Source organism: Typopeltis vanoorti, chromosome 16 (assembly GCF_054136105.1).
Source record: "Typopeltis vanoorti isolate ZY-2024b chromosome 16, IOZ_Tvanoo_1.0, whole genome shotgun sequence".
Taxonomy (NCBI): Eukaryota; Metazoa; Arthropoda; class Arachnida; order Uropygi; family Thelyphonidae; genus Typopeltis; species Typopeltis vanoorti.
Window position 1 is genome coordinate 57,017,366 of NC_143564.1, and position 27,983 is coordinate 57,045,348.

Below are 27,983 nucleotides of genomic sequence, written 5' to 3' on the forward strand. Positions count from 1 at the left end.
TAATAATATATATATATATATATATATATATATATAAACCCTCAAACATATTGTCACACTAACACTGTACACTGAATATATGACAAACTAAATTACCAAAATTACACACATTAATTTAAAGTTAACTCATGACTTATCTATCCACAGTCATACAATATGCCGAGACCTTCCTACGTGCACCAGCTAGGCAACACTATCAGTTGCTCAATAGTGTTCTTGTATATTTTTCAGTGATAGTCATGCCTTATGTTTGGCAATTAACTCCCACTGATTTCAGTGACAAGTAAAATATGAGTGATAAGATTTTACTTATTCTAATGATAAAGCCATCAAATGCAGTGACGGTATCCAGTTGATTAAACTGTTTAATCAACGTGAATCAATCATGTTCTTGTAAACACATACATTGAATAAATTTTGAAAACTAAATACAGTTGAAGATTTGTTTCTTGATACAGCATCAGTCATAATAACTCAGTTAGTAAAAGGTTGCAAACCCCTGCACAAAGCATGGATGTTTATAAAAACTGTTAGCTGCTAGAGTGTTTATATAAAAAAAAAAAAAAGGTAAAAACTATTGAAGAATGAATATATAACTACACATGTTGCATTAAGTATATTATTATTCAGGCCTCCATGGAGTCAAAAGACTCATTGTGGGAGGTCCTTTCTAAGAAACACAAGTCTATCAAGACTCATCGAGGGAGGTCCCTCCTAAGAAATACAAAGTCTATCATACCACTCCTTAAACGTATTGACCATTCTCACTTTCACCAGTCTATCAGGCAATGCATTCCATGGTTCAACCACCATGATATAATTTGTAACTGCAATGGGGAAAGACTCAAGTCCTGGTTTTTTTACAACTATGATGTGTATGTTTTTAAAAAAAATGCATTTCATAACGAAATAGTTAATATCTGACAATGTCTCATGTCAAAATGTGGGATGTTCCTTTTGTTAAATAAAGTATCATTTCAATGTACAAATGATGTTTATTTTTACTTATCAAAAATAAAATACAGAAGTCGCATTTTTATCAAATTTTACCTTTTTCTAATTTAACGAAAGTAACATGTTAATTACAATGGTAGATAACTGAAATTTGAGTGACAGAATGAGATAAGAAAATAAGAGTATGCAATGGAAAATTAAGATGCATCAAAATTTCCATCTCTGCTTCCTGTATTAGTATTCTGCATATTTTAAAATACAATGTTGCAGGTTCACTTCAGAAGCAACTATGTTATAAGAATGACACCTGACATTTGCTTTAAAAAAACAAGTCATTTACTGATGCTTGTGTTGCTAAAAATCATTGATTTATCATCTTTCCTACTTCACAAGACTAGAATCTAGAATTGGCATACAAAAGCAATAACACAAGAACAGACAGACTCTCTTCAGAAGCCTGAGTAAGAAATGCAGTTATAAGGATTGAATGAGGGAAGGGGAAAAAAAAAAATTCAGTTAAAGCAATTCACTCACTGTATTAAATAGGAAGGAGATTTACAATTTTTATGCAGAAATTTGGCAAGATTTCCACAATCCTTAGTATGACAGCAAGTTGTGATTTAGGAGACTGGTTGATTTCATGACATGAAAATGAGAAATACTCGGTTAAAAAAAACAGCATTCTGTGTTAGTCTTTTTTTTTGCCAATGACTACTTCTTTCATAATGAGTAAATATTTACCATGCTGATGTCTGCCAATGGCTTGGAGAATTTAGTAATTGCATACTGCTGCAATTATCTAACCAATAATATAATGTTATATGTCAATGTACTGTTCACACTTTGCCTCCCTCCTATTCACAAGCTAAAGAAAGTGGATAAGAACCACAGAAATAATGGAAAAAAAGAGGAATCTATTTTTACAAGGCATTAATATAATAAGTACAACAGCATGACAATGTATTTGATCTTGCACTACTATTACTTTAAAACAAAAGGCATGTACCTATACAAATGAAAGTATTTTAATTTTAAAGAAGGATGACAGTTTTTTGTTTTTTATATAAAACACTAACAAAATAATTTAACGAGTCTGTCCAAAAATCTCACTTTTCAAAATTTAAATCTACTCAATGTGAACTGATATTAAATTAAAAAAAATAACAGTACTACATTTGAACAGGATTTATGTTTTAGGAAGAACAGTTCTTTTACAGTCTTCAGCATGTTCAGTACTTTCTTCTTCACTGGAGGAATCTGTAGAAATATTTTCTGAATCTTGGGATTTCACTTTTATATCCTCTTCAATTTCTGTGAAACAAAAATGTTGTTTTCCAATATTAATTAGCACAGAGAAGTTTTAACGATGTTCTAATGAAAGTATTACCCAAGTTTAAAAATCTGATAAGATTTTTTTGGATTTATCTTCAAAGGCTAAAAAACAGCATCAATATTTTAATTTTAAATTCTGCAATATGTGAATTGCTCACATTGTATTGCTTATGAAAATCTTGAGCTTCCTCTCAAGGAAACTCAACCTTGTTTCACCTTTCCCCCAAATGGTTAGGAAAACATTTGGAGGAGAGGATGTAATTATGGAAAACTATAATGGGAAGGATAAGAAAAGACATCTTAAAAAACAAACTTGGGCAATGACAATAGAACCTTGAATCCACAGACAGTGTTATTGCATTTCATGTACATATAGCAAAAATGATATCTATACTACATAGCTATTGAAGTATTATCATTTTTAATTCTTTTTGGTATTAAAATGATTCAACTGAAATCAAAATTAAGACACATTTTAGTGAAAGACTCAAATAATAAAATTAAGTATGCTTTACACATTTTACAAAAATCCCCTTGGGTGGGTGGGGGCAATATACTTTTTCATATAAATGATTATCATGATTTTTTTTAAACATAAGCCCCAAACACAAAAGCTTACAAACTTATAGACATGTGCAGTCAAGAAGAGGAAAGCAGAATCTGTTGCAGTTGATGGGAAAGACAGCATGAAAGGCTCTTCTAAAGGCACAGAATAGATGGAATAGAAAAAATTGGTTTGGTATCTGAAACTGGATGCTAAATGGACACTGACTAACAGCTGCTCATAGTCTTAGAGGAAATCTGAGGAATAATGGCAGCCAATTCAATCAAAATACTATCAAAAGGAGAAAAACTCATAGAAAGCAAGGTAGAAACAATGCCAGAAAGAGAAATTATTATTTGGACTTCTAGAAACATCAAGCATTTTTAGAAATGTTTTTGGTACACTATCCCAAATGCGTGAGCAGTATTTTAGGGTTAAGCATATTTAGAATTTATGTCATAAGAAGAAAATTACAATTTTTTTTTCCCCCTAAAGTTGAAAAATAATTATCATTTTATTTTATATCAATCACACAGAGAGTTATGAAACCAATAGAATATGACTGCAGTGTATGTGCAGGTGTTAAGAGAGAAGGAATCAAGATTTTTTTTTTTTTTTTTTTTTTTTTGAACAGCTAAAGGTCCTACTTTTTCAAGTAACACTTAGAATTGTTTTGGAGAAGACAGGTACATTGGATGAAAGAGAAGAAACCAGTTCATTGAGTTTGCTGTCAGACTGAGTGAATGCTTAGTTATTGCTTCTTATGTTATTATTATTCCTTAACTTTCTAAGTTACCAGTTAAATGGAAAAGAAATTGTGGAGGGAACCATAGCAAAAATACAGTGCAGAAATAATTCTCTGAGGTAATCATTGGAGAATTTATGAGAAAGGGATTGCCTTGTAATTGAAATATTCACTTTCGGACAGAGCCGCTGTAGCTCAGTCAGTATTGATGAAGCCCTTTGGTCGGAAAGACCTGGGTTCGATTCCCGTCTATGACACGAGGAACCTTTATCTGGTCTCTTTCGGCAAAAGGGAAGTTAGCCGGTCTCATATGGAGGTAGAGGGGTTTTTCTGCCTGGAAACGGGTTTTTTGTCCCTCAGAACAGGCAAACCAGCCCATGAACACATGGATTTACAATCATAAATACATGCTTAATCCCTCATTAGGAGGGTTCAACCAGTTCTAAGGGATGGATGAGGAACAGGGGGAACCCCATACTTTTGGACAGCATCAATTTTTAGTTATGATCCAAGAACATTCTAAGGTTGGGCAGATTTAGGATATGTACAGAGTTAGTAGTTAGTGCATGAAAAAGTATGATTAGAGCAGAAAAGAATATCGAATTTTTTTGGAAGTTGAAACAGTTACTGGTATGTGTCTGTGCCATGAAAAGCTAGGAGTAAATCAGACGAAGAGAGATTTGATCGTGTATGGTACTTGGGTATAATCAAGAGAGGCAATTAAGGTTTTTGTGGCAAGAAAGAAGACAGGACTCTTTCTTGCCACAAAACCAGATTGTTCCATTAATCATATGAAAATCAATGTTTTGGCCACTGGTTTGCTAAATTAGCACAAGGAATGTATTTAGGTAATGTTGAAATATATCCTCTCAATGAGACTGAAGCAGAAACTGTACACCCACTGAGTTTTTTTTGCAAGGTGCCCAGAAGGGAGAGTATATTCAAGTCTAATTCGATTAAAGTAACTTGGATCAAGAAGGTAAAAACAGTAGTCTGACCATGGAAGTCAGATCAATCCCTTGGTACAATTATAACAAAGACTGGGAGGTAGGGTGTTTTGTAAAAGAGGAAATTTGTAGAGGAATGTGAAGTAAGTTACTAAGAGTAGAGATGACCTCAATGGATTCAGAAGCAAAAATCAAGTCTTTAAGAGTAGAGAAAATTATTGGGTATTCTGATAAGTTAAAAGATGATATCTTCAGATTACTGCTTATAGCAAATGCCTCAAGCATCTTTTACTGTGATCAAGGATTATTATTTAACTACCTAAACAGTAAACATTTAGAATCAGGATGATTTTCATAATTAGAGCAGATAAATGTTACAGAATCAGAGAAGGAATCTATAACAAGAAATAGTCAAAAAAGGTGAAAATTAAAGATTTGGCATTTTGTGCCATGGAATTAGATGGCACAAAATATATTTAGCAATAATATCCTCGTCACATTAAAAACGATGATATTAGGAAAGAACTTGATATTGTCAGCATCCAGGAATACGTTAGCAGAGCTAATCTCAGGTGGTATGGTCACTTAAACAGAATGGGAGAGGAAAGATTAGCAAAACAAGTGTTCTCTGCCAGGTTAGCAGGAAAACAACCCAGAGGGAGACCAAGATGTAGGTGGATTGATACTGTACAAAGTGCGTTAGACGATAGAAATATAAGATCTGATAATGTTGAAGTCTTGACAAGTAACAGGCTGATTTGGAGGCAATTGTAGATAGGAAGTTAGTAATGATGTAAATTTTTCATGTAGTACTATCATATCCTATACACCCCTTGAGGGTACATGGCAGGAATTTGATGATGATGACAAATCCACGACTATGGTGGGAGGACTCAAACATATTGTAATTTGGATGGTCTCTGTGCATGTGGTTGCTGTAGATGCCATGTGCAACTAACTTGAAAACAAGAGGACAGGTCAGGATGTCTGCAAGCAGGGATGCACAACCATTTATATTTACATTTATAGTATAGAACATTCATAAAGCTTAATCATATCTTTTTTTTTTAATATAGAATTTATGTTTTATATAGCTTTTGGTTCTATATAAAACACAAGATATGCACCAGCAAATTAGCTCAATGAGCACAGAGCAAGTAATTATTACGGGAAAACCAAGAATTAGATTTATGTAGTTACTGAGAGACAATTACTTAAAATAGCATGCGACAGAATCAGAAAATATGTCACTAATAAGTTAACCACTCTGCCAATGACTGGCAAGAGCAGCACATGCAATTGTCAATTAAGAAGTGATGTGGAAACTAGATCTGATTATGGCTTTGAATTTTGATATATAAACATTGCTGCTGAAAGAGAAGCTAATGATATGTTATTCTGTTCTCTTGGTTTACTTACCTCATGTGACCAATACCAGGATACTCTATCAGCTGGTGAATAAGAGCGGAGATCATCATGGATATCTTGAGTACTTCTTTTTAGCCTGAATATTACAAGCCATCAGTGGCAATGATACTTAATTACAAGGAAGAACACTAACAATGGATTGATTTGAAATAGTGAGAGCCACATGGTGTTATACATAAAACGCAAATGTATTATTATTATTCATGAACCGTATCAAAAATAAAACCTTTAATGATGTTGTGATTAGAACAAGATTCTCCGATATCTTATATTGGAGAATCTTGTTCTTGAAGAGAGGCAGTCATTCTGATTTAAGTTTCAGATTGAAGTAAGGCCTCAGCATTATCTTTAAATTTATAGCAACACAGATGAAGTAAGCCTGTTTCAGAACATAGGATATTGTAATCCATATCTGTTCCACTGAGCATCCAGTTTGTCCGAAGTAAGAACGTGAGTTACAAGGAACTTGGTAGACACCACGAAGAGCTAGAGTGGAGCGTTTAATTTTAGAAGATGGAAACTATGATATAGTTTCCATCTTGATATAGTGTTTCCTTATTATTTGAGCTAGGATTATCATCATCATCAAATTCCTGCCATGTACCCTCAAGGGGTGTACAGGATATGACAGTACTACATGAAAAAATTACATCATTACTAACTTCCTATCTACAATTTTCCTCCAAATCAGTCTGTTACTTGTCAAGACTCCAACATTATCAGATCTTATATTTCTATCGTCTAAGGCACTTTGTACCGTATCAATCCACCTATATCTTGGTCTTCCTCTGGGTCGTTTTCCTGCCAACCTGGCAGAGAACACTTGTTTTGCTAATCTTTCCTCTCCCATTCTATTTAAGTGACCATACCACCTGAGATTAGCTCTGCTAACACATTCCTGGATGCTGACAATGTCAAGTTCTTTCCTAATATCCTCATTTTTAATATGATATTGCCATTGATGCCATCTGTTCACGCCTCTAATCTTTCTCAGGACTCTCATATCTGCGGTCTCTAGTCTTTGGTCAAGTGTTTTACTTCTGACCCAGCTCTCAGATCCATAAGTTAAAACTGGTTTGAACACTGTCTTGTATACAGCTAATTTAGTGTTCCGACTAATTTCTTTCTTATTCCATATGAATTTATTCAATTGACTTCCCACCATACCAGCTTTGCTGATTCTGTTGTCTATTTCTATATTTAATTTACCATCTTCAGTAAAAATCGTGCCTAAGTAGCTGAAATGTTTTACTTGTTCCACAGGTTCTCCATTCAAAACATAGTTGACATTTTCAATGATTCTGCCTATTTTCATTGTTTTTGTCTTTTTATTGCTGACCTTCATACCATATCTATTACAACAGCTATTCAATTTAGTCAGAGAATCTTGCAGAATTGTAGCGGATTTATTTAGAAGTATAACATCATCCGCATAAAGCAAAGAGCTGACATTAACATCTCCAATTTTGATATCAGGTTTAATATCACATTCCTTCATAATGTGATCCATATAGATAATGAATAACAGAGGGGATAATGTACATCCTTGTCTCACACCACATTTAACATTAAACCATCTTCCTGTACTTCCTTCAATTCTAACTGCTGACTTACAACTCAAATAAAGACTAAGTATTGCTTGATATAATGCCCCATTGACACCATATAACTGCAGCGTATTGAATAGCTTCTCTCTTGGCACCTTGTCATATGCCTTTTCCAAATCGACAAAACTTAAATACAGATCTTTGTTATATTCCCATGCTTTCTCGACTATTTGTCGTAAAGTGAAGATCTGATCCTGACAGCCTCTATTTGGCCTGAATCCAGCTTGTTCTTCACCAAGCTTTTCTTACACAATTCTTCTCAACCGTTTCTCAAGTATACTTGCATAGATCTTGCCAGGAACACTCAGTAGGGAAATACCTCTGTAATTCTCACATTCAGTTTTATTTCCCTTTTTATATATGGGTACTATGAGAGCTCTACTCCAATCATCAGAAATTCGTCCCTCTGTCCAGGCTTTCTGAACTATGCAGTGCAGCCACTGTAAGACTCTTATACCACCATGCTTCAGCATTTCTTTTCGAATATCATCTACTAATGCTGCCTTTCCACATTTCAAGCCTTTGATGGCTTTTTCTACTTCAAGTATGGATATGTATTCCTGACTGCATGCCTGGTCAGTGTTTTTTTATCACTGTGCTGTCATCACTGCTTGTTTCATTTAGCAGTTTTTCAAAGTAATTACTCCATACTTCAAGGATATCTTTTTCTCCTGTTTTCATGTCACCTTTATGATCTCTAATTCCTTTTACAGCACTCTTTCCTCCATTTCTAAGCTTCTTCAACAACCTCCAGAATATTTTGCCACCTTCTTGATATTTATTTTCTATATTCTTGCCAAAGTCCTCCCATGACTTTTGTTTAGCTAGTTTTACACACTGTTTAGCTTTCTTACATTTATCTCTGTATTCTGTAAGAATAAAAGCTGACTTATTTGCCAGGAACTTTTGATAAGCTTTCTTCTTTTCCTTCACTGCCTCTTTAACTTCCTGTGTCCACCAGGGAGTTCTGATTTTTTTATCCTTGCACACAACCTCACCACATTCCTCTCTGGCAGAATCAATCAATGTTTTCTTCAGAGTTTGCCACTGAATCTCCAAGGTTTGATTCCTGTTATCAAACTCTTTCATTTTTTCTTCAATAATCTTTGTGTATTTTAGTCTACAGTTCGCATCTGAGAGCTGCTCAACTTTTATTCGCTTTAAAACTTTCTTACATATTTTTCTTTTCAATATGAAATTCAATTTTAACCTGCTCAAGACTAAATAGTGATCACTTCCAATTTCAAATCCTCTGTACACTCTGGTGCCCTGCACCAGGGAGAAAACATCACTATCAACAATAACATAGTCAATGAGACTTTACTTATTCCTAGCCTCTTCTCTCCATGTGAATTTGTGCACATTTTTATGTTGGAACATGGTGTTAGTAATAACCAGTCCATGTCCTGAGCAGAAATCCAACAGATATTTGCCATTATTATTAGCTTTGCTCTTTTCTCCAAATTTTCCCAAAATATTTTTGTATGTCTGACAATCATTTCCTACTCTGCTATTTAGATCCCCAACAAGGACCAACTTTTCCTTTTTCATTGTGTCAGTTGCTTTTTCTAAAGCCTCAAAAAATTCTTCCACTTCTACCTTAGTAGAACCTTCTGTGGGACCATAGGCACAAATAAGTCTCATTGTCCTGTTCCCCATTCTCATATTTGCCCACATTACTCTACTTAAGACTGACTGCCATTCAAGAAGATTAGCCTCGTATTTTGTGTTGAATACTATGGCTACTCCTTCTTTTCCGTGATTGTCATTGCCTGAATATAACATTTTGTATTTATTGCTCAGAAAGATCTCACCAGTTTTGGTCTTTTTTGTTTCAGTCATCCCTATTATGTCGATCTGGTACTTATCTAATTCCTCAGCTAGCTCCATTTCTTTGCCATTCAGGCTTCTTACATTGATAGTACCGATCTTTAACTCTGGTGATGTTGAGTTGGGGTTTGTTTTCAGATTTGTTCCAGTAGCTGACTTTTCGCTGTTCGCCCTGGTTCTCTGGCGAAAACAACGGGGGCCTTGTTTAACCGGGCGACGCCCCAGCCGGAATGAAATTTTGTCATGTTGTACCATCATTTTCTATTTTGGTTTAACCAATAAGAATACAATTTGGTCGGCTAAATCCCAAATTGCCAGCCCATCCTCGTTCGTTCAGTATCAAAGTAGATACCCAACAGGGTGCACCACGAGAAGGTGAGGATTGGACATTAGGTCAGAAGCCCTGGTCGGTTCTCCGCATTCCTTTAAAGACTATGTGGAGGTCTCCTCTCAGTTATACAGCTTTGACCCTTAAGCACCCCAGCTAGGATTATAAGAATCTAAAAGATGTTTGGGATCCTTTCTGAGAAGCCACTGAGTTTCCTATATCATTTGATGTTTAAGTTGCTGCACTTGTTGAGGCAAAGAACATAGTGTAAGCACATTGTACTAGATGTCTTGATAATTCTAGTCTTCTATGAAGGATGCTTAGCAGATTGCTGTTGAATTTAGCACCTAGTACAGGCTTTCAATAAATGGAAGTAATTAATTTACCTTATGGTGAGTAGAATATTTAAGAAAGTATAATTTGTCTTTTCTATTTTCATGGTAAATTTAATCTGTGGATGTAGATTGTTTATGTTAGATTAAAAAAAAAAACAGGTAATGTTTCTTCATTATGGGATCAGATTAAAAAAAAAACATCATGTGAATTGATTTTTTCTGTTTATAGAAAGCCTACTTTCACTGAATGCCAAATTCAACAGCAATCTGCTGATCATTCAACTGCTCAACGACGCTCAAGTTAATAAATGACCAACAATATGGGTTCAGTCACTGTTGGTAAACAGGTGTTCTACTCACTTATGTCAACCACATCTGGACAAATGCCATGGAAAGTTTGATGAGTCTCAAGAGCAAACTCCCATAATTTGGTCTATCCCCTGACTTCTACACTTGGACTGCTTGTTTTCCCGACTGGACTGGATGCTCACTTCAGGTGATGATGGACAGTTACTTATCTTTCATGTATACAACCAATGCAGGGGTTTCATAAGGCTCTGTTCTCTCACCCACCTGCATTCCTTCTATATATGAAGGACTTACTTCGGCAGTCATACATTGCATTCCTCCCTTTTATTTGACAAACCTAGCAATGCATCGATCATCACGATCTCCAGAACCCTAACCACCACCACCTTAAATACTGCTATCCAAAACATTCATCATTGGGATTTGGATAATCTAGTCAATTTCAATGCAAACAAAACAACTGTCTTATATCACGAAAAAGAACCCTTCTCTTCCAACCTTATCCAATTTCCCATGCATGATGAGATTTATCTTGGGATAACACTAACCTCAAATCTCTCTTGGCACAAATATTACCTCCTCTGCTTCCAAAAAATTTAATTTTCTTTTCCACTCGAAGCATTACTTTAATCTCAAACAATGCTCAACTTTATACAAATCACAAATCTGCCTGACCATTGAATATTGCTGCCATCTCTTGTGAGGGTTCCCACAAGAGCTCCCCTACAAATACTGGACTGTGTGCAGAAAAGGGCAGTCAGACTGATCAAAGATCTACACTCGCTGATACACTTCAGCAGCTAATGACTTCCCATTAATTGCTTTAGTATCCCATAATGCATATTACTGAAATACTCTGATTACTAAGGTGTTACACCTTTTGGCTATCTGAATATGGAAATACGATTTCTGCATTACTTCAACCTTGGTATCAATTCTGGGTCGCGCAATTCTATTAATACATAGCATTATACATGTCTGTAAGGATATGTGCATCGCATTGCATTATGGGATACTAAGGAAATCTATGTGATACCATTAGCCTCTATATACAAGTAGCCCAGTCATGAAGTGATTTCACAAGCAAACTTTCTTTGTTTACACTTGGATAAAGGATGAAAATGAAACCAAGAATACAATTTCTTGGCATATTTAATTTATAATGTAACCAAATGGAAAAACTCAACTATGAAATAAGATTTTTTTTTTTTTTTTTGAATTATGGTTTTAAAGGCCTTTTGTTTAACTTCAGAAAAAAAAACTAAGAATGATTATCATAAATATACCTAAATCTTAATTTTAACAATAAAAATTGTGTAAGGTATACTGTTTTTTGGCAAGTGGGTACAGTTTCACTTTTCAATTTTTTAGAACTTGTATTAACTCCAATTATCAACATTTCATGAAAAACATCTACTCAGGAGAGTTGTATCTGTAACTATGACCAAAGGTGGGCCACAGTGAGTTTTATGAAAATAAGTTTTTTGAAGAACACTAGGCAGATTAATGCAAGTGGAAAACAGATCCAAGTGGACTGATGATGTAGTTTTACATGTCATAGAAAACCATAATATAAGATTGACAATATTGGAGTCCTGACATATACTAATTTGGAGGAAAACTGTTCATAGTCTAGTAATAATGTAGTACCATCACAGTATCCTGTACAACATTCCTGAGACTATATATATCTGGAACTTGATGATGGGAAACACTGTATTCAGCATATTAAAGTCCATAATTTTAAAACTGAATGCACAATTGACAGTGCAATTATAAAAATATGTAATTTTCAATCTGATGTATGTATCTTTGCACACCATAGAAAATCACTGTTCTAATCTAAATTATTAATTAAAAGCAATACATGACACATTGATTACATACATCACTTGAATCATAAGAAAGCAATTCATCATCAAATTCCTGTCATGTACCCTCAAGGGATGTACAGGATATGATAGTACAACATGAAAAATTTACATCATTACTAACTTCCTATCTATAATTGCGTCCAAATCAGCCTGTTACTTGTCAAGACTCCAACATTATTAGATCTTATATTTCTATCATCTGAGGCAGTTTGTACAGTATTATCAATCCACCTACATCTTGGTCTCCATCTGGGTCGTTTTCCTGCCAACCTGGCAGAGAACACTTGTTTTGCTAATCTTTCCTTGCCCATTCTATTTAAGCGACCATACCACCTGTGATTAGCTCTGCTAACGTATTCCTGGATGCTGACAATGTCAAGTTCTTTCCTAATATCCTTATTTTTAATATGATACTGCCATTGATGCCATCTGTTCATGCCTCTAATCTTTCTCAGGACTCTTTTTCTATTCTCATATCTGCAGTCTCTAGTCTTTGGTCAAGTGTTTTACTTCTGACCCAGCTCTCAGATCCATAACTTAAAACTGGTTTGAAACTGTCTTCCAAATTAGCTGAAGTTATAAATTATCTTCAGCTATTTAGTTTTCCGACTAATTTCTGATTAGTCGGAACACTAGATTGATTCTGCTGTCTATTTCCATATTTAATTTACCATCCTCACTAAAAATCATGCATATGTAGTTGAAATTTTTTACTTGTTCCACAGGTTCTCCATTCACAAAGCAGTTGATGTTTTCAACGATTCTGCCTATTTTCATTGCCTTTGTCTTTTTATTGCTGACCTTCATACCATAACTATTACAACAGTTATCCAATTTAGTCAGGGAATCTTGTAGCAGATTTATTTAGAAGTATAACATCGTCTGCATAAAGCAAAGAGCTGACATTAACATCTCCAATTTTGATATCATGTTTAATACCACTTTCCTTAATAATGTGATCCATATAGATAATGAATAAGAGAAGGGATAATGTACATCCTTGTCTCACACCAGATTTAACATTAAACCACCTTCCTGTACTTCCTTCAATTCTAACTGCTGACTTACAACTCAAATAAAGACTACGTATTGCTTCATATAATGCCCCATTGACACCATATAACTGCAGCGTATTGAATAGCTTCTCTCTTGGCACCTTGTCATATGCCTTTTCCAAATCGACAAAACTTAAATACAGATCTTTCTTATATTCCCATGCTTTCTCGACTATTTGTCGTAAAGTGAAGATCTGATCCTGACAGCCTCTATTTGGCCTGAATCCAGCTTGTTCTTCACCAAGCTTTTCTTACACAATTCTTCTCAACCGTTTCTCAAGTATACTTGCATAGATCTTGCCAGGAACACTCAGTAGGAAAATACCACTATAATTCTCACATGCAGTTTTATTTCCCTTTTTATATATGGGTACTATGAAAGCTCTACTCCAATCATCGGGAATTCGTCCCTCTGTCGAGGCCTTCTGAACTATGCAGTGCAGCCACTGTACGACTCTCACACCACCATACTTCAGCATTTCTGTTCGAATATCATGAACTCCTGCTGCCTTTCCACATTTCAAGCCTTTGATGGCTTTTTCTACTTCAAGTATGCATATGTATTCCTGACTGCATGCCTGGTCAGTGTTTTTTTTTTATCACTGTGCTGTCATCACTGCTTGTTTCACTTAGACGTTTTTCAAAGTAATTACTCCATACTTCAAGGATATCTTTTATTCCCATTTTCATGTCACCTTTATCATCTCTAATTCCTTTTACAGCACTTTTTCCTCCATTCCTAAGCTTCTTTAACAACCTTCAGAATATCTTACCACCTTCTTGATATTTATTGTCTATGTTCTTGCCAAATTCGTCCCATGATTTTTGTTTAGCTAGTTTTACACAGTGTTTAGCTTTCTTACATTTGTCTCTGTATTCTCTAAGAAAATAAGTTGACTTATTTGTCAGGAACGTTTGATATGCTTCCTTCACTGCTTCTTTAACTTCCTGTGTCAACCATGGAGTTCTGATTTTTCTATACTTGCAGACAACCTCACCATATGCCTCTCTGGCTGAATCAATCAGTGTTTTCTTCAAGGATTGCCATTGAATCTCCAAGGTTTGGTTGCTGTTCTCAAACTCTTTCATTTTTTCTTCAATAATCTTTGTATATTTTAATCTACAGTTCACATCTGAGAGCTGCTCAACTTTTATTCACTTTAAAACTTTCTTACATGTTATTCTTTTCAATATGAAATTCAATTTTATCCTGCTCAAGACTAAATAGTGATCACTTAAAATTTCAAATCATCTGTACGCTCTGGTGTCCTGCACCAGGAAGAAAACATCACTATCAACAATAACATAGTCAATGAGACTTTTCTTATTCCTTGCCTCTTCTCTCCATGTGAATTTGTGCACATTTTTATGTTGGAATGGTGTTAGTAATAGCCAGTCCATGTCCTGAGCAGAAATCCAACAAATATTTGCCATTATTATTGGCTTTGCTCTTTTCTCCAAATTTTCCCAAAATATTTTTGTATGTCTCACAATCATTTCCTACTCTGCTATTTAGATCCCCAACAAGGACCAACTTTTCATTTTTCATTGTGTCAGTTGCTTTTTCTAAAGCATCAAAAAATTCCTCCACTTCTACCTTAATAGAACCTTCTGTGGGACCATAGGCACAAATAAGTCTCATTGTCTAGTTCCCCATTCTCATATTTGCCCACACATCACTCTACTTAAGACTGACTGCCATTCAAGAAGATTAGCCTCGTATTTTGTGTTGAATACTATGGCTACTCCTTTTCCGTGATTGTCATTGCCTGAATATAACATTTTGTATTTATTGCTCAGAAAGATCTCACCAGTTTTTGTCTTTTTTTTTTCAGTCACCCCTATTATGTCGATCTGTACTTATCTAATTACTCAGCCAGTGCCATTTCTTTGCCATTCAAGCTTCTTATGTTGATAGTACCGATCTTTAATTCTGGTGATGTTGATTTGGGGTGTGTTTTCAGATTTGTTCCAGTAGCTGACTTATCGCTGTTCGCCCTGGTTTCCTGGCAAAAACAATGGGGGGCCTTGTTTAACCGGGCGACACCCTAGCCGTGATGAAATGTTGTCCCATCAGTTCTTATTTTGGTTTAAGCCAATAAGAATACAATTTGGTCGGCTAAATCCCAAATTGCTAGCCCATCCTCGTTCGTTCAGTATCCAGGTAGATACCCAACAGGGTGCACCATGAGAAGGTGAGGATTGGACATTAGGTCAGTCAGAAGCCCTTGTCGGTTCTCTGCATTCCTTTAAAGGCTATGTGGAGGTCTCCTCTCAGTTATATAGCTTTGACCCTTAAGCTCCCAAGGCAGCAATTTGGGCTTATTAAAAATTAAAGAGCTAGACTGGATATAAGGATTTCAAGAATCAAGGTTAACAAAGTTATTAACTTTCATTACTTACCATTTCCAACAAGACAATAGCTGTGAATATGTTCCTTTGTAATAACTGTAAGAGTTGGATATTCCACAATTGTCTTCCCTACAAGATTCCACCTTAACGATTTAGATTTGTCGAGGAGATGGTATCTAAAATGATATAAACTTTTTATATTGCAAAAGAAATTAACTTCCTATAAATGAGGTACATGTGAAATATTTAGTACATGAACTGTGTTGAACTATCACATTATTTGATACACCACTTGCAGGTAAGTGCCAGAAAATGATATTCAAAAATCCTGTTACATCAGTCACTGTACACTGTAATAATAGTAAATATGCTTCTTTCTAAAGAAAAAGATCACCTAGAATTTTTCTAGTATCTATTGTTTAAGGAAACATAGGTACTAAGAATCTAATTAAAATGAAATTTTTTAGATTATGAATCAACATGCCATATTTTATGGACCACCGATAACATGCTCATTACTCATTTTAATGTTTAAAGAAAATGGACTTACATTTTCACTTTTGTTTACCAAGACACCACTCACGTATACAATTAGAGAGGAATTAACATGTTAATTCCTTTCTAATGATTAATTTATTAATGTTTTCTAAGAATGATTTACCAATCATTTCGTAAATCATTGGTTTTGTACTTATGGCACCAAGGCAGGTTTTATTTCATTAAGTCACTACAGAAATGTTATCTTTCAGATATTTTGTGGCAATATCCTCATATCACGAATAGTCTAGGTTATTGCATGGCTTGAACATAAATGATATATGTATATATTGATCCCTTTTCAAAATCATCATTCTGGGATATTGATTCTGAAAGTCCTGGTATTATATTCAGAGATGATTAATTCATATGAAGGGTGGAAAGGAAAAACTTAATCATTAATACCTCTACAATTACTGGTAATTCTCTCTCTTTCAATGTCCATTTATTAAAAAAATAAGCACTAATCTGATGATATACTATCCCAATTCCACTTTTTCTTGCATGTTAGATTTAATGTCCTATCATAACCAAGTAACCCAATTTGTACGAAACCTAATTAATGCACTAATAGGGCAGCATTCAATCCTGTCTGCATGGTCCATTATGGCTGTCTTGAGTGTGTTATAGCCGATTTGCCTCTTTAGTGGGAGATAAAAATCCCTAACACCTCCACATGATATTGGTTAACTCACCTTTAAATGAAAACCGCTGATAAAGATTCTTTGCATCCTCGAACAAGATTCTAATGCAGATCTTTTTAACAAAAGGGAATTGTCAAAACAGACAGTTATGGCTGAGTAGCAATGAATAAGAATGTACAGATGAGATCTAAAATTAGATACTATAGAATGTAATACTTTCTGGAAAAGATAAAGCAAAAACACAAAGGATATATGTTATGAAGTCAATTTTAACTGTGAAAACAAACTGAACAATAAATAATAAAATTTTATGCAGCTAGTTTAACTCCTTTCCAGGGTTATGAAGTAATCTATCCACTATTTATTATAGCTACTGTCTTGGAATGCAGTTACGAGAAAATTTAATTATCTGGATAGTAATTGCTTGTCAATAACGAAGAGATGAAACTATCCTGAGATGGCTGGTTTAGTGAATACACATTTTCCATCTGCCAAAAAAACAGACTTATATATCCCATATTTACAGTGGCATGGTCACCCCTAAATCAGCAAGAATCCTTGGAGGGGAGGAATTAGAATTATGCTATTTATTTTCATTAAAATGGAATCACTTTTTCAATTTGTAATTAATTGACGAGGCACTTACTATCCTCTTTCACAACATCCCATACGAGCAAACCAAATAAAAAATAAACACAAAACCAACTGTGTAAAAGCATAGATTATGTGAGACATTTTAGCTAGGACGTTGTCAAGACATATCCTAATCACAAGAAACCAATATAGTCCGCTAGCCCTAACGTATTAGAAAAGATTTACTTTTACACTGTAGTTTATCAGGAGATAGAAATATTTTTCTATCTGCAGAGCTTTTACTTACCTCTGTCTAAATATCACTTCTAGCTTCAAATTATTAAATGCTCCTTTAGCCATATACACTGCATCAAATGAATACCAAGATGCATAGGGATTGTTTGAATATCCACAATGTTCTTAACTAAGTGACAATCAAAAATCTATGAGTTGCATATGCAACAATGATTTCCTTCTCAATATAGCATCCAGTTGGCAGAGTGAACAGTGTCACTGCTTTTCAACATAAAGGCTGTGGGTATGAATCTCACTATGGTATGGTTAGCAGCTAAGTGGTAGATGAATTTCATCATTGATTATAAGACCATCATTACCACCACCACCCTGCTTACTGAATATCCCAAAGTTGCTTCAAAGTACAGTCAACTCACTATACTAAACACTGCTATAAACTTACTTTGGGGAGTGCAAATGTATCAGATTTAAGGTGAAGAGTAGTAGTGTACCCTGGGGATCAGTCTGGACCACTGTTATTCAATCTATACATTAATGATACTGAAAAGTACATGACTGGGGATGTTCCAATGTTCACTGATGATGCAAAGACAGATAGGCCAATAAGGGATGCTACTGATATACAGCACTTACAGAATGATTTGAATAAGATGGAAGAACAAATGGTAATGGCTGTCAAATCAATAAGTTAGTAAGTGTAAAGTTATGCACTTTGGTGTGATCTTATGTTACATGAAACTGCTGAAGCTAGGGATCTTTGAACTACAGCTGATATGAAATTGAAGTTTAAAGGTCACATTGCAAAAATTGCAAATACAACTCAGGATAATTAAAATGTTTAAATGAACACTGACATATAAGGGTATAGAAGTCATTTTGCCTCTTTACAAGGACTTGATGCGATTGCACCTGGACCGGTGTATGCAGATATGGTCTCCTGGGTTTGGAGGAGATAAAGAAGCTGTGGAAAATCTGAAAAGAAGAGTAACAAAGATTATATCTGGATTATACAATGTAGATTATGCAAACATACTGAAAGTATGTAAACTGCAGACAGTGGTAAATTTAAGAAAGAGGGACTATTTGGAAGAGGTCTATAAATTTCTGACAGTGTTATAGGTTAGTGAAGGATAGAAATTTTCATTATATAGAAAGTGGAGAGAGGATAAGGGGACATCCATGCAAGTTACGTTTGTGTGAAGTTAAGAAAAGGGCAAAGAGGTATATTTTTCTCACAAAGCAAGCAGTAGTGAGTGGAACAGACTGCCTACTGTAGTGAGTGCATCCAATGTGAATGAGTTTAAAAGAAGGTATGACAGCTGGTGTGGGTAATCTATGGCCTTTCTTGAGATCTCATAATAAAATACTTGAAAGTCCAACTCAAGCCCATAAGGCAGAAAGCTACACTAAAAGAAATTCACAATAGTAAACTATCCATTATAATAAGTTACTCTTGTGATCCCTACAAGTCTGATCCAGTATAGAGTCAATCAACTGTACCATTTTTTTCTCCAGAAGGTTTCCAGGTTATCTAACCCATATCCTGCTTACATTACTAAATATGATATATTACATTCTTCTGATGATGGAATTTTCATATATCTCAAAGAAAAGTACAACTAAAATAGTTGAATAAATAACTCATCATTATCATCAAATTCCTGCCATGTACCCTCAAGGGGTGTACAGGATATGAGAGTACTACATGAAAAAATTACATCATTACTAACTTCCTATCTACAATTTTCCTCCAAATCAGTCTGTTACTTGTCAAGACTCCAACATTATCAGATCTTATATTTCTATCGTCTAAGGCACTTTGTACCGTATCAATCCACCTATATCTTGGTCTTCCTCTGGGTCGTTTTCCTGCCAACCTGGCAGAGAACACTTGTTTTGCTAATCTTCCCTCTCCCATTCTATTTAAGTGACCATACCACCTGAGATTAGCTCTGCTAACGCATTCCTGGATGCTGACAATGTCAAGTTCTTTCCTAATATCCTCATTTTTAATATGATATTGCCAATGATGCCATCTGTTCACGCCTATAATCTTTCTCAGGACTCTCATATCTGCGGTATCTAGTCTTTGGTCAAGTGTTTTACTTCTGACCCAGCTCTCAGATCCATAAGTTAAAACTGGTTTGAACACTGTCTTGTATACAGCTAATTTAGTGTTCCGACTAATTTCTTTCTTATTCCATATGAATTTATTCAATTGACTTCCCACCATACCAGCTTTGCTGATTCTGTTGTCTATTTCTATATTTAATTTACCATCTTCAGTAAAAATCGTCCCTAAGTAGCTGAAATGTTTTACTTGTTCCACAGTTTCTCCATTCACAACACAGTTGACATTTTCAATGATTCTGCCTATTTTCATTGACTTTGTCTTTTTATTGCTGACCTTCATACCATATCTATTACAACAGCTATTCAATTTAGTCGGAGAATCTTGCAGACTTGGAGCAGATTTATTTAGAAGTATAACATCATCCGCATAAAGCAAGGAGCTGACATTAACATCTCCAATTTTGATATCAGGTTTAATACCACATTCCTTCATAATGTGATCCATATAGATAATGAATAACAGAGGGGATAATGTACATCCTTGTCTCACACCAGATTTAACATTAAACCATCTTCCTATACTTCCTTCAATTCTAACTGCTGACTTACAACTCAAATAAAGACTAAGTATTGCTTGATATAATGCCCCATTAACACCATATAACTGCAGCGTATTGAATAGCTTCTCTCTTGCCACCTTGTCATATGCCTTTTCCAAATCGACAAAACTTAAATACAGATCTTTGTTATATTCCCATGATTTCTCGACTATTTGTCGTAAAGTGAAGATCTGATCCTGACAGCCTCTATTTGGCCTGAATCCAGCTTGTTCTTCACCAAGCTTTTCTTCCACAATTCTTCTCAACCGTTTCTCAAGTATACTTGCATATTTCTTGCCAGGAACACTCAGTAGGGAAATACCTCTGTAATTCTCACATTCAGTTTTATTTCCCTTTTTATATATGGGTACTATGAGAGCTCTACTCCAATCATCGGGAATTCGTCCCTCTGTCCAGGCTTTCTGAACTATGCAGTGCAGCCACTGTAAGACTCTTATACCACCATACTTCAGCATTTCTGGTCGAATATCATCTACTCTTGCTGCCTTTCCACATTTCAAGCCTTTGATGGCTTTTTCTACTTCAAGTATGGATATGTATTCCTGACTGCATGCCTGGTCAGTGTTTTTTTTTTTTATCACTGTGCTGTCATCACTGCTTGTTTCATTTAGCAGTTTTTCAAAGTAATTACTCCATACTTCAAGGATATCTTTTTCTCCTGTTTCCATGTCACCTTTATCATCTCTAATTCCTTTTACAGCACTCTTTCCTCCATTCCTAAGCTTCTTCAACAACCTCCAGAATATTTTGCCACCTTCTTGATATTTATTTTCTATTTTCTTGCCAAAGTCTTCCCATGACTTTTGTTTAGCTAGTTTTACACACTGTTTAGCTTTCTTACATTTGTCTCTGTATTCTGTAAGAGTAAAAGTTGACTTATTTGCGAGGAACTTTTGATATGCTTTCTTCTTTTCCTTCACTGCCTCTTTAACTTCCTGTGTCCACCAGAGAGTTCTGATTTTTTTATCCTTGCAGACAACCTCACCACATGCCTCTCTGGCAGAATCAATCAATGTTTTCTTCAGAGTTTGCCACTGAATCTCCAAGGTTTGATTCCTGTTCTCCAACTCTTTCATTTTCTTTTCAATAATCTTTCTGTATTTTAGTCTACAGTTCACATCTGAGAGCTGCTCAACTTTTATTCGCTTTAAAACTTTCTTACATGTTATTCTTTTCAATATGAAATTCAATTTTATCCTGCTCAAGACTAAATAGTGATCGCTTCTAATTTCAAATAATCCGTACACTCTGGTGTCCTGCACCAGGGAGAAAACATCACTATCAACAATAACATAGTCAATGAGACTTTTCTTATTCCTTGCCTCTTCTCTCCATGTGAATTTGTGCACATTTTTATGTTGGAACATGGTGTTAGTAATAACCATTCCATGTCCTGAGCGGAAATCCAACAGATATTTGCCATTATTATTAGCTTTGCTCTTTTCTCCAAATTTTCCCAAAATATTTTTGTATGTCTCACAATCATTTCCTACTCTACTATTTAGATCCCCAACAAGGACCAACTTTTCCTTTTTCATTGTGTCAGTTGCTTTTTCTAAAGCCTCAAAAAATTCCTCCACTTCTACCTTAGTAGAACCTTCTGTGGGACCATAGGCACAAATAAGTCTCATTGTCCAGTTCCCCATTCTCATATTTGCCCACATTACTCTACTTGAGACTGACTGCCATTCAAGAAGATTAGCCTCGTATTTTGTGTTGAATACTATGGCTACTCCTTTTCCTTGATTGTCATTGCCTGAATATAACATTTTGTATTTATTGCTCAGAAAGATCTCACCAGTTTTGGTCTTTTTTGTTTCAGTCACCCCTATTATGTCGATCTGGTACTTATCTAATTCCTCAGCTAGCTCCATTTCTTTGCCATTCAGGCTTCTTACGTTGATAGTACCGATCTTTAACTCTGGTGATGTTGAGTTGGGGTTTGTTTTCAGATTTGTTCCAGTAGCTGACTTTTCGCTGTTCGCCCTGGTTCTCTGGCGAAAACAACGGGGGCCTTGTTTAACCGGGCGACGCCCCAGCCGGCATGAAATTTTGTCATGTTGTACCATCATTTTTTATTTTGGTTTAACCAAGAATACAATTTGGTCGGCTAAATCCCAAATTGCCAGCCCATCCTCGTTCGTTCAGTATCAAAGTAGATACCCAACAGGGTGCACCACGAGAAGGTGAGGATTGGACATTAGGTCAGAAGCCCTGGTCGGTTCTCTGCATTCCTTTAAAGGCTATGTGGAGGTCTCCTCTCAGTTATACAGCTTTGACCCTTAAGCACCCCGAATAAATAACTGGTATTATTTAATAACCACTGCAAAAGTTTTCATTATTACGTATGTGAAACCTTGCACATGCAGACACACACTCATGAAAGATCAAGAACACAGGACAATATGTTTTTAATTTTTTAAAATGAAAGACTTATTTACTTTTGAAGTAAATTTGATGTAATTACAGAATGTGTATTAACTTGATCATATTTCCTGTTAAAAGGTGCATTATCAGCAGCATTCAAGACAGGCATCAAACTGAAGATGGTATCAACAGAAAAGTAATGGAAGTAACAGAAGAATTAGAAAGTACCACATTGATAAAATCGGTTGTACTGAAGAAAAAACAAAAACAGTGATCAGGAAAAGGAAGTAGCTGTATCCTGAATGGCAGTCAATTTCAAGTAATAACATCAGCAAACAAACATCAAAATGGTAAACTGGATAATGATGTATTTGTGCCTTTCTTTTATAATGTTGCACGGTGATCAGCATTAATTTTTGAAATTATGGACTTTACAACCGTGTCATAAATAACTATTTTAATTTCCCGACATTTCGACTTTCATATTATGGTCATCAATTGTGAACTAAGCAAGTGTGAACTGAAAAGTAGAACACACCTCCGTTTCTAGATAAACATGTCACATGTCTTCCTTCTTGCAGTGTTTCCTTCACTGTTTACCTGGAAACCGACACATACGGGCCAATATATATATATACATAAACTCCTACCACCACCAAACACAAAAACTGGGTATCATTAATACTCTAAAAAACAGGGCTTTGAAAATCTGCTCCAACGAACAAGAGCTTAAAGACGGATTTAAAGTTATTACCAATACCTTCCTAAAAAATGGTTACAGCCAAAACACTAACAAAATTCTCTATAAGACCTCAATAAAAAACAAAGATAAACCAGACTACAATAAAACTCTATTCCTTACCTTAAACATCAGATAATATAAACAGAATACTACAAAAATACAACCTCAAGGCCACCTTTAAACCTCCCACAAAATTAAAAAAGCTTACTCAACTCAAACAAAGACTCACTCCCTCTGCTGGCCCACCCTGGAGTATACCATATTTATTGCACCTGTAATCTACAATATATAGGAGAAACAGGATGCACAATTCCTATCAGACAAAAAGAACAAACGACACATTAAATATAACTATTGTGAAGGGGTGCTTAAGGGTCAAAGCTGTATAACTGAGAGGAGACCTCCACATAGCCTTTAAAGGAATGCGGAGAACCGACCAGGGATTCTGACCTAATGTCCAATCCTCACCTTCTCGTGGTGCACCCTGTTGGGTATCTACTTTGATACTGAACGAACGAGGATGGGCTGGCAATTTGGGATTTAGCCAACCAAATTGTATTCTTATTGGTTAAACCAAAATAAAAAATGATGGTACAACATGACAAAATTTCATGCCGGCTGGGGCGTTGCCCGGTTAAATAAGGCCCCCGTTGTTTTCGCCAGGGAACCAGGGCGAACAGCGAAAAGTCAGCTACTGGAACAAATCTGAAAACAAATCCCAACTCAACATCACCAGAGTTAAAGATCGGTACTATCAACGTAAGAAGCCTGAATGGCAAAGAAATGGAGCTAGCTGAGGAATTAGATAAGTACCAGATCGACATAATAGGGGTGACTGAAACAAAAAAGACCAAAACTGGTGAGATCTTTCTGAGCAATAAATACAAAATGTTATGTTCAGGCAATAACAATCAAGGAAAAGAAGGAGTAGCCATAGTATTCAACACAAAATACGAGGCTAATCTTCTTGAATGGCAGTCAGTCTCAAGTAGAGTAATGTGGGCAAATATGAGAATGGGGAACTGGACAATGAGACTTATTTGTGCCTATGGTCCCACAGAAGGTTCTACTAAGGTAGAAGTGGAGGAATTTTTTGAGGCTTTAGAAAAAGCAACTGACACAATGAAAAAGGAAAAGTTGGTCCTTGTTGGGGATCTAAATAGTAGAGTAGGAAATGATTGTGAGACATACAAAAATATTTTGGGAAAATTTGGAGAAAAGAGCAAAGCTAATAATAATGGCAAATATCTGTTGGATTTCTGCTCAGGACATGGACTGGTTATTACTAACACCATGTTCCAACATAAAAATGTGCACAAATTCACATGGAGAGAAGAGGCTAGGAATAAGAAAGGTCTCATTGACTATGTTATTGTTGATAGTGATGTTTTCTCCCTGGTGCAGGGCACCAGAGTGTACAGAGGATTTGAAATTGGAAGTGATCACTATTTAGTCTTCAGCAGGATAAAATTGAATTTCATATTGAAAAGAATAACATGTAAGAAAGTTTTAAAGCGAATAAAAGTTGAGCAGCTCTCAGATGTAAACTGTAGACTAAAATACAGAAATATTATTGAAAAGAAAATGAAAGAGTTTGAGAACAGGAATCAAACCTTGGAGATTCAGTGGCAAACTCTGAAGGAAACATTGATTGATTCTGCCAGAGAGGCATGTGGTGAGGTTGTGTGCAAAGATAAAAAAATCAGAACTCCCTGGTGGACACAAGAAGTTCAAGAGGCAGTGAAGGAAAAGAAGAAAGCATATCAAAAGTTCCTGGCAAATAAGTCAGCTTTTACTCTTACAGAATACAGAGACAAATGTAAGAAAGCTAAACAGTGTGTAAAACTAGCTAAACAAAAGTCATGGGAGGACTTTGGCAAGAATATAGAAAATAAATATCAAGAAAGTGGCAAAATATTCTGGAGGTTGTTGAAGAAGCTTAGGAATGGAGGAAAGAGTGCTGTAAAAGGAATTAGAGATGATAAAGGTGAAATGAAAACAGGAGAAAAAGATATCCTTGAAGTATGGAGTAATTACTTTGAAAAACTGCTAAATGAAACAAGCAGTGATGACAGCACAGTGATAAAAAACACTGACCAGGCATGCAGTCAGGAATACATATCCATACTTGAAGTAGAAAAAGCCATCAAAGGCTTGAAATGTGGAAAGGCAGCAGGAGTAGATGATATTCGACCAGAAATGCTGAAGTATGGTGGTATAAGAGTCTTACAGTGGCTGCACTGCATAGTTCAGAAAGCCTGGAAAGAGGGACGAATTCCCGATGATTGGAGTAGAGCTCTGATAGTACCCATATATAAAATGGGAAATAAAACTGAATGTGAGAATTACAGAGGTATTTCCCTACTGAGTGTTCCTGGCAAGATCTATGCAAGTATACTTGAGAAACGGTTGAGAAGAATTGTGGAAGAAAGCTTGGTGAAGAACAAGCTGGATTCAGGCCAAATAGAGGCTGTCAGGATCAGATCTTCACTTTACGACAAATAGTCGAGAAAGCATGGGAATATAACAAAGATCTGTATTTAAGTTTTGTCGATTTGGAAAAGGCATATGACAAGGTGCCAAGAGAGAAGCTATTCAATACGCTGCAGTTATATGGTGTCAATGGGGCATTATATCAAGCAATACTTAGTCTTTATTTGAGTTGTGAGTCAGCAGTTAGAATTGAAGGAAGTACAGGAAGATGGTTTAATGTTAAATCTGGTGTGAGACAAGGATGTACATTATCCCCTCTGTTATTCATTATCTATATGGATCACATTATGAAGGAATGTGGTATTAAACCTGATATCAAAATTGGAGATGTTAATGTCAGCTCTTTGCTTTATGCGGATGATGTTATACTTCTAAATAAATCTGCTACAAGTCTGCAAGATTCTCACTAAATTGAATAGCTGTTGTAATAGATATGGTATGAAGGTCAGCAATAAAAAGACAAAGACAATGAAAATAGGCAGAATCATTGAAAATGTCAACTGTGTTGTGAATGGAGAACCTGTGGAACAAGTAAAACATTTCAGCTACTTAGGCACAATTTTTACTGAAGATGGTAAACTAAATATAGAAATAGACAACAGAATCAGCAAAGCTGGTATCGTGGGAAGTCGATTGAATAAATTCATATGGAATAAGAAAGAAATTAGTCGGAACACTAAATTAGCTGTATACAAGACTGTGTTCAAACCAATTTTAACTTATGGATCTGAGAGCTGGGTCAGAAGTAAAACACTTGACCAAAGACAAGAGACCGCAGATATGAGAGTCCTGAGAAAGATTAGAGGCGTGAACAGATGGCATCAATGGCAATATCATATTAAAAATGAGGATATTAGGAAAGAACTTGACATTGTCAGCATCCAGGAATGCGTTAGCAGAGCTAATCTCAGATGGTATGGTCACTTAAATAGAATGGGAGAGGAAAGATTAGCAAAACAAGTGTTTTCTGCCAGGTTGGCAGGAAAACGACCCAGAGGAAGACCAAGATATAGGTGGATTGATACGGTACAAAGTGCCTTAGACGATAGAAATATAAGATCAGATAATGTTGGAGTCTTGACAAGTAACAGACTGATTTGGAGGAAAATTGTAGATAGGAAGTTAGTAATGATGTAATTTTTTCATGTAGTACTGTCATATCCTGTACACCCCTTGAGGGTACATGGCAGGAATTTGATGATGATGATGATGATGACTATTGTGAAGTTGGCCTTTTTGATCATTCCCTGAACACTTTACATAGAATTGACTGAAAAAGCACCAGTTGTTTACATCATACCAAAACATGGTATGAACGTAAATTTAAGTAAGCCTGTGAGATTCTTATCAATCACCCTAATTTGAACAATAATGATGGTCTGAAAATCCCAAGCATATGGAAGGCACATATTCTACCCACGGAACCTTTCTCCCAGAGTTAATAATCCAGAATCTTAAATCTAATATAACAATTGTAATGTTAAACTAGGACATCATTGTTACTGTAAGAAAACTATCTATATGAAAGAATGTTATCTTAAATAGAATTTAGCTTCGATGTAGTTTCTAAATAATTAATTTTATGTTTTTTTTTTTTAATATTATATTTTCACTAGAGGTCATGCCAGTAGACTAGCTGTTGATCAAATCATTGTCTCTTTAGCATACTGTGTGAAATGTAACTTAGCTTGTCCTTGTATATTTGTATATACTCCAGATGATGACCTTAATATGAAGGTCGAAACGTCGGGAAATTAAAATAATTATTAAAAACACAGTTGTAAAGTCCATAATTTCTAAAATGAATGCTGATCATCATGCAACACTAAAAGAAAGTCACAAATAAATTATTATCCATTTTACCATTTTGATGTTTGTTTACTGATGTTATTACTTGAAACTGACTGCCATTCAGGATAAAGCTACTTTCTTTTCCTGATCACTGTTTTCTGCCTGAATATGAATGCATGTGTGTGTGTGTGTGTGTGTGTGTGTGTGTGTGTGTGTGTGTTAAAGATACCAAGTTATTTTAAATATAA

At 35.4% G+C, this 27,983-nt stretch overlaps 1 protein-coding gene across 1 annotated transcript in view; it reads right to left on the minus strand.

The window, feature by feature from the left end:
• Positions 1 to 975: 975 nt before the first annotated feature.
• The window catches only part of LOC150098037 (box C/D snoRNA protein 1), a 97,399-nt gene continuing 70,391 nt past the window's right edge, over positions 976 to 27,983 (minus strand). Inside the window, exons 7-8 of the mRNA XM_090406334.1 lie at positions 15,692 to 15,816; positions 976 to 2,265 (exon numbers count right to left, since the gene is read on the minus strand). Of these exons, the coding sequence (XP_090262460.1) occupies positions 2,141 to 2,265; positions 15,692 to 15,816 (250 nt within the window). The 3' untranslated portion in view covers positions 976 to 2,140. The remainder of the gene's footprint in view (positions 2,266 to 15,691; positions 15,817 to 27,983) is intronic.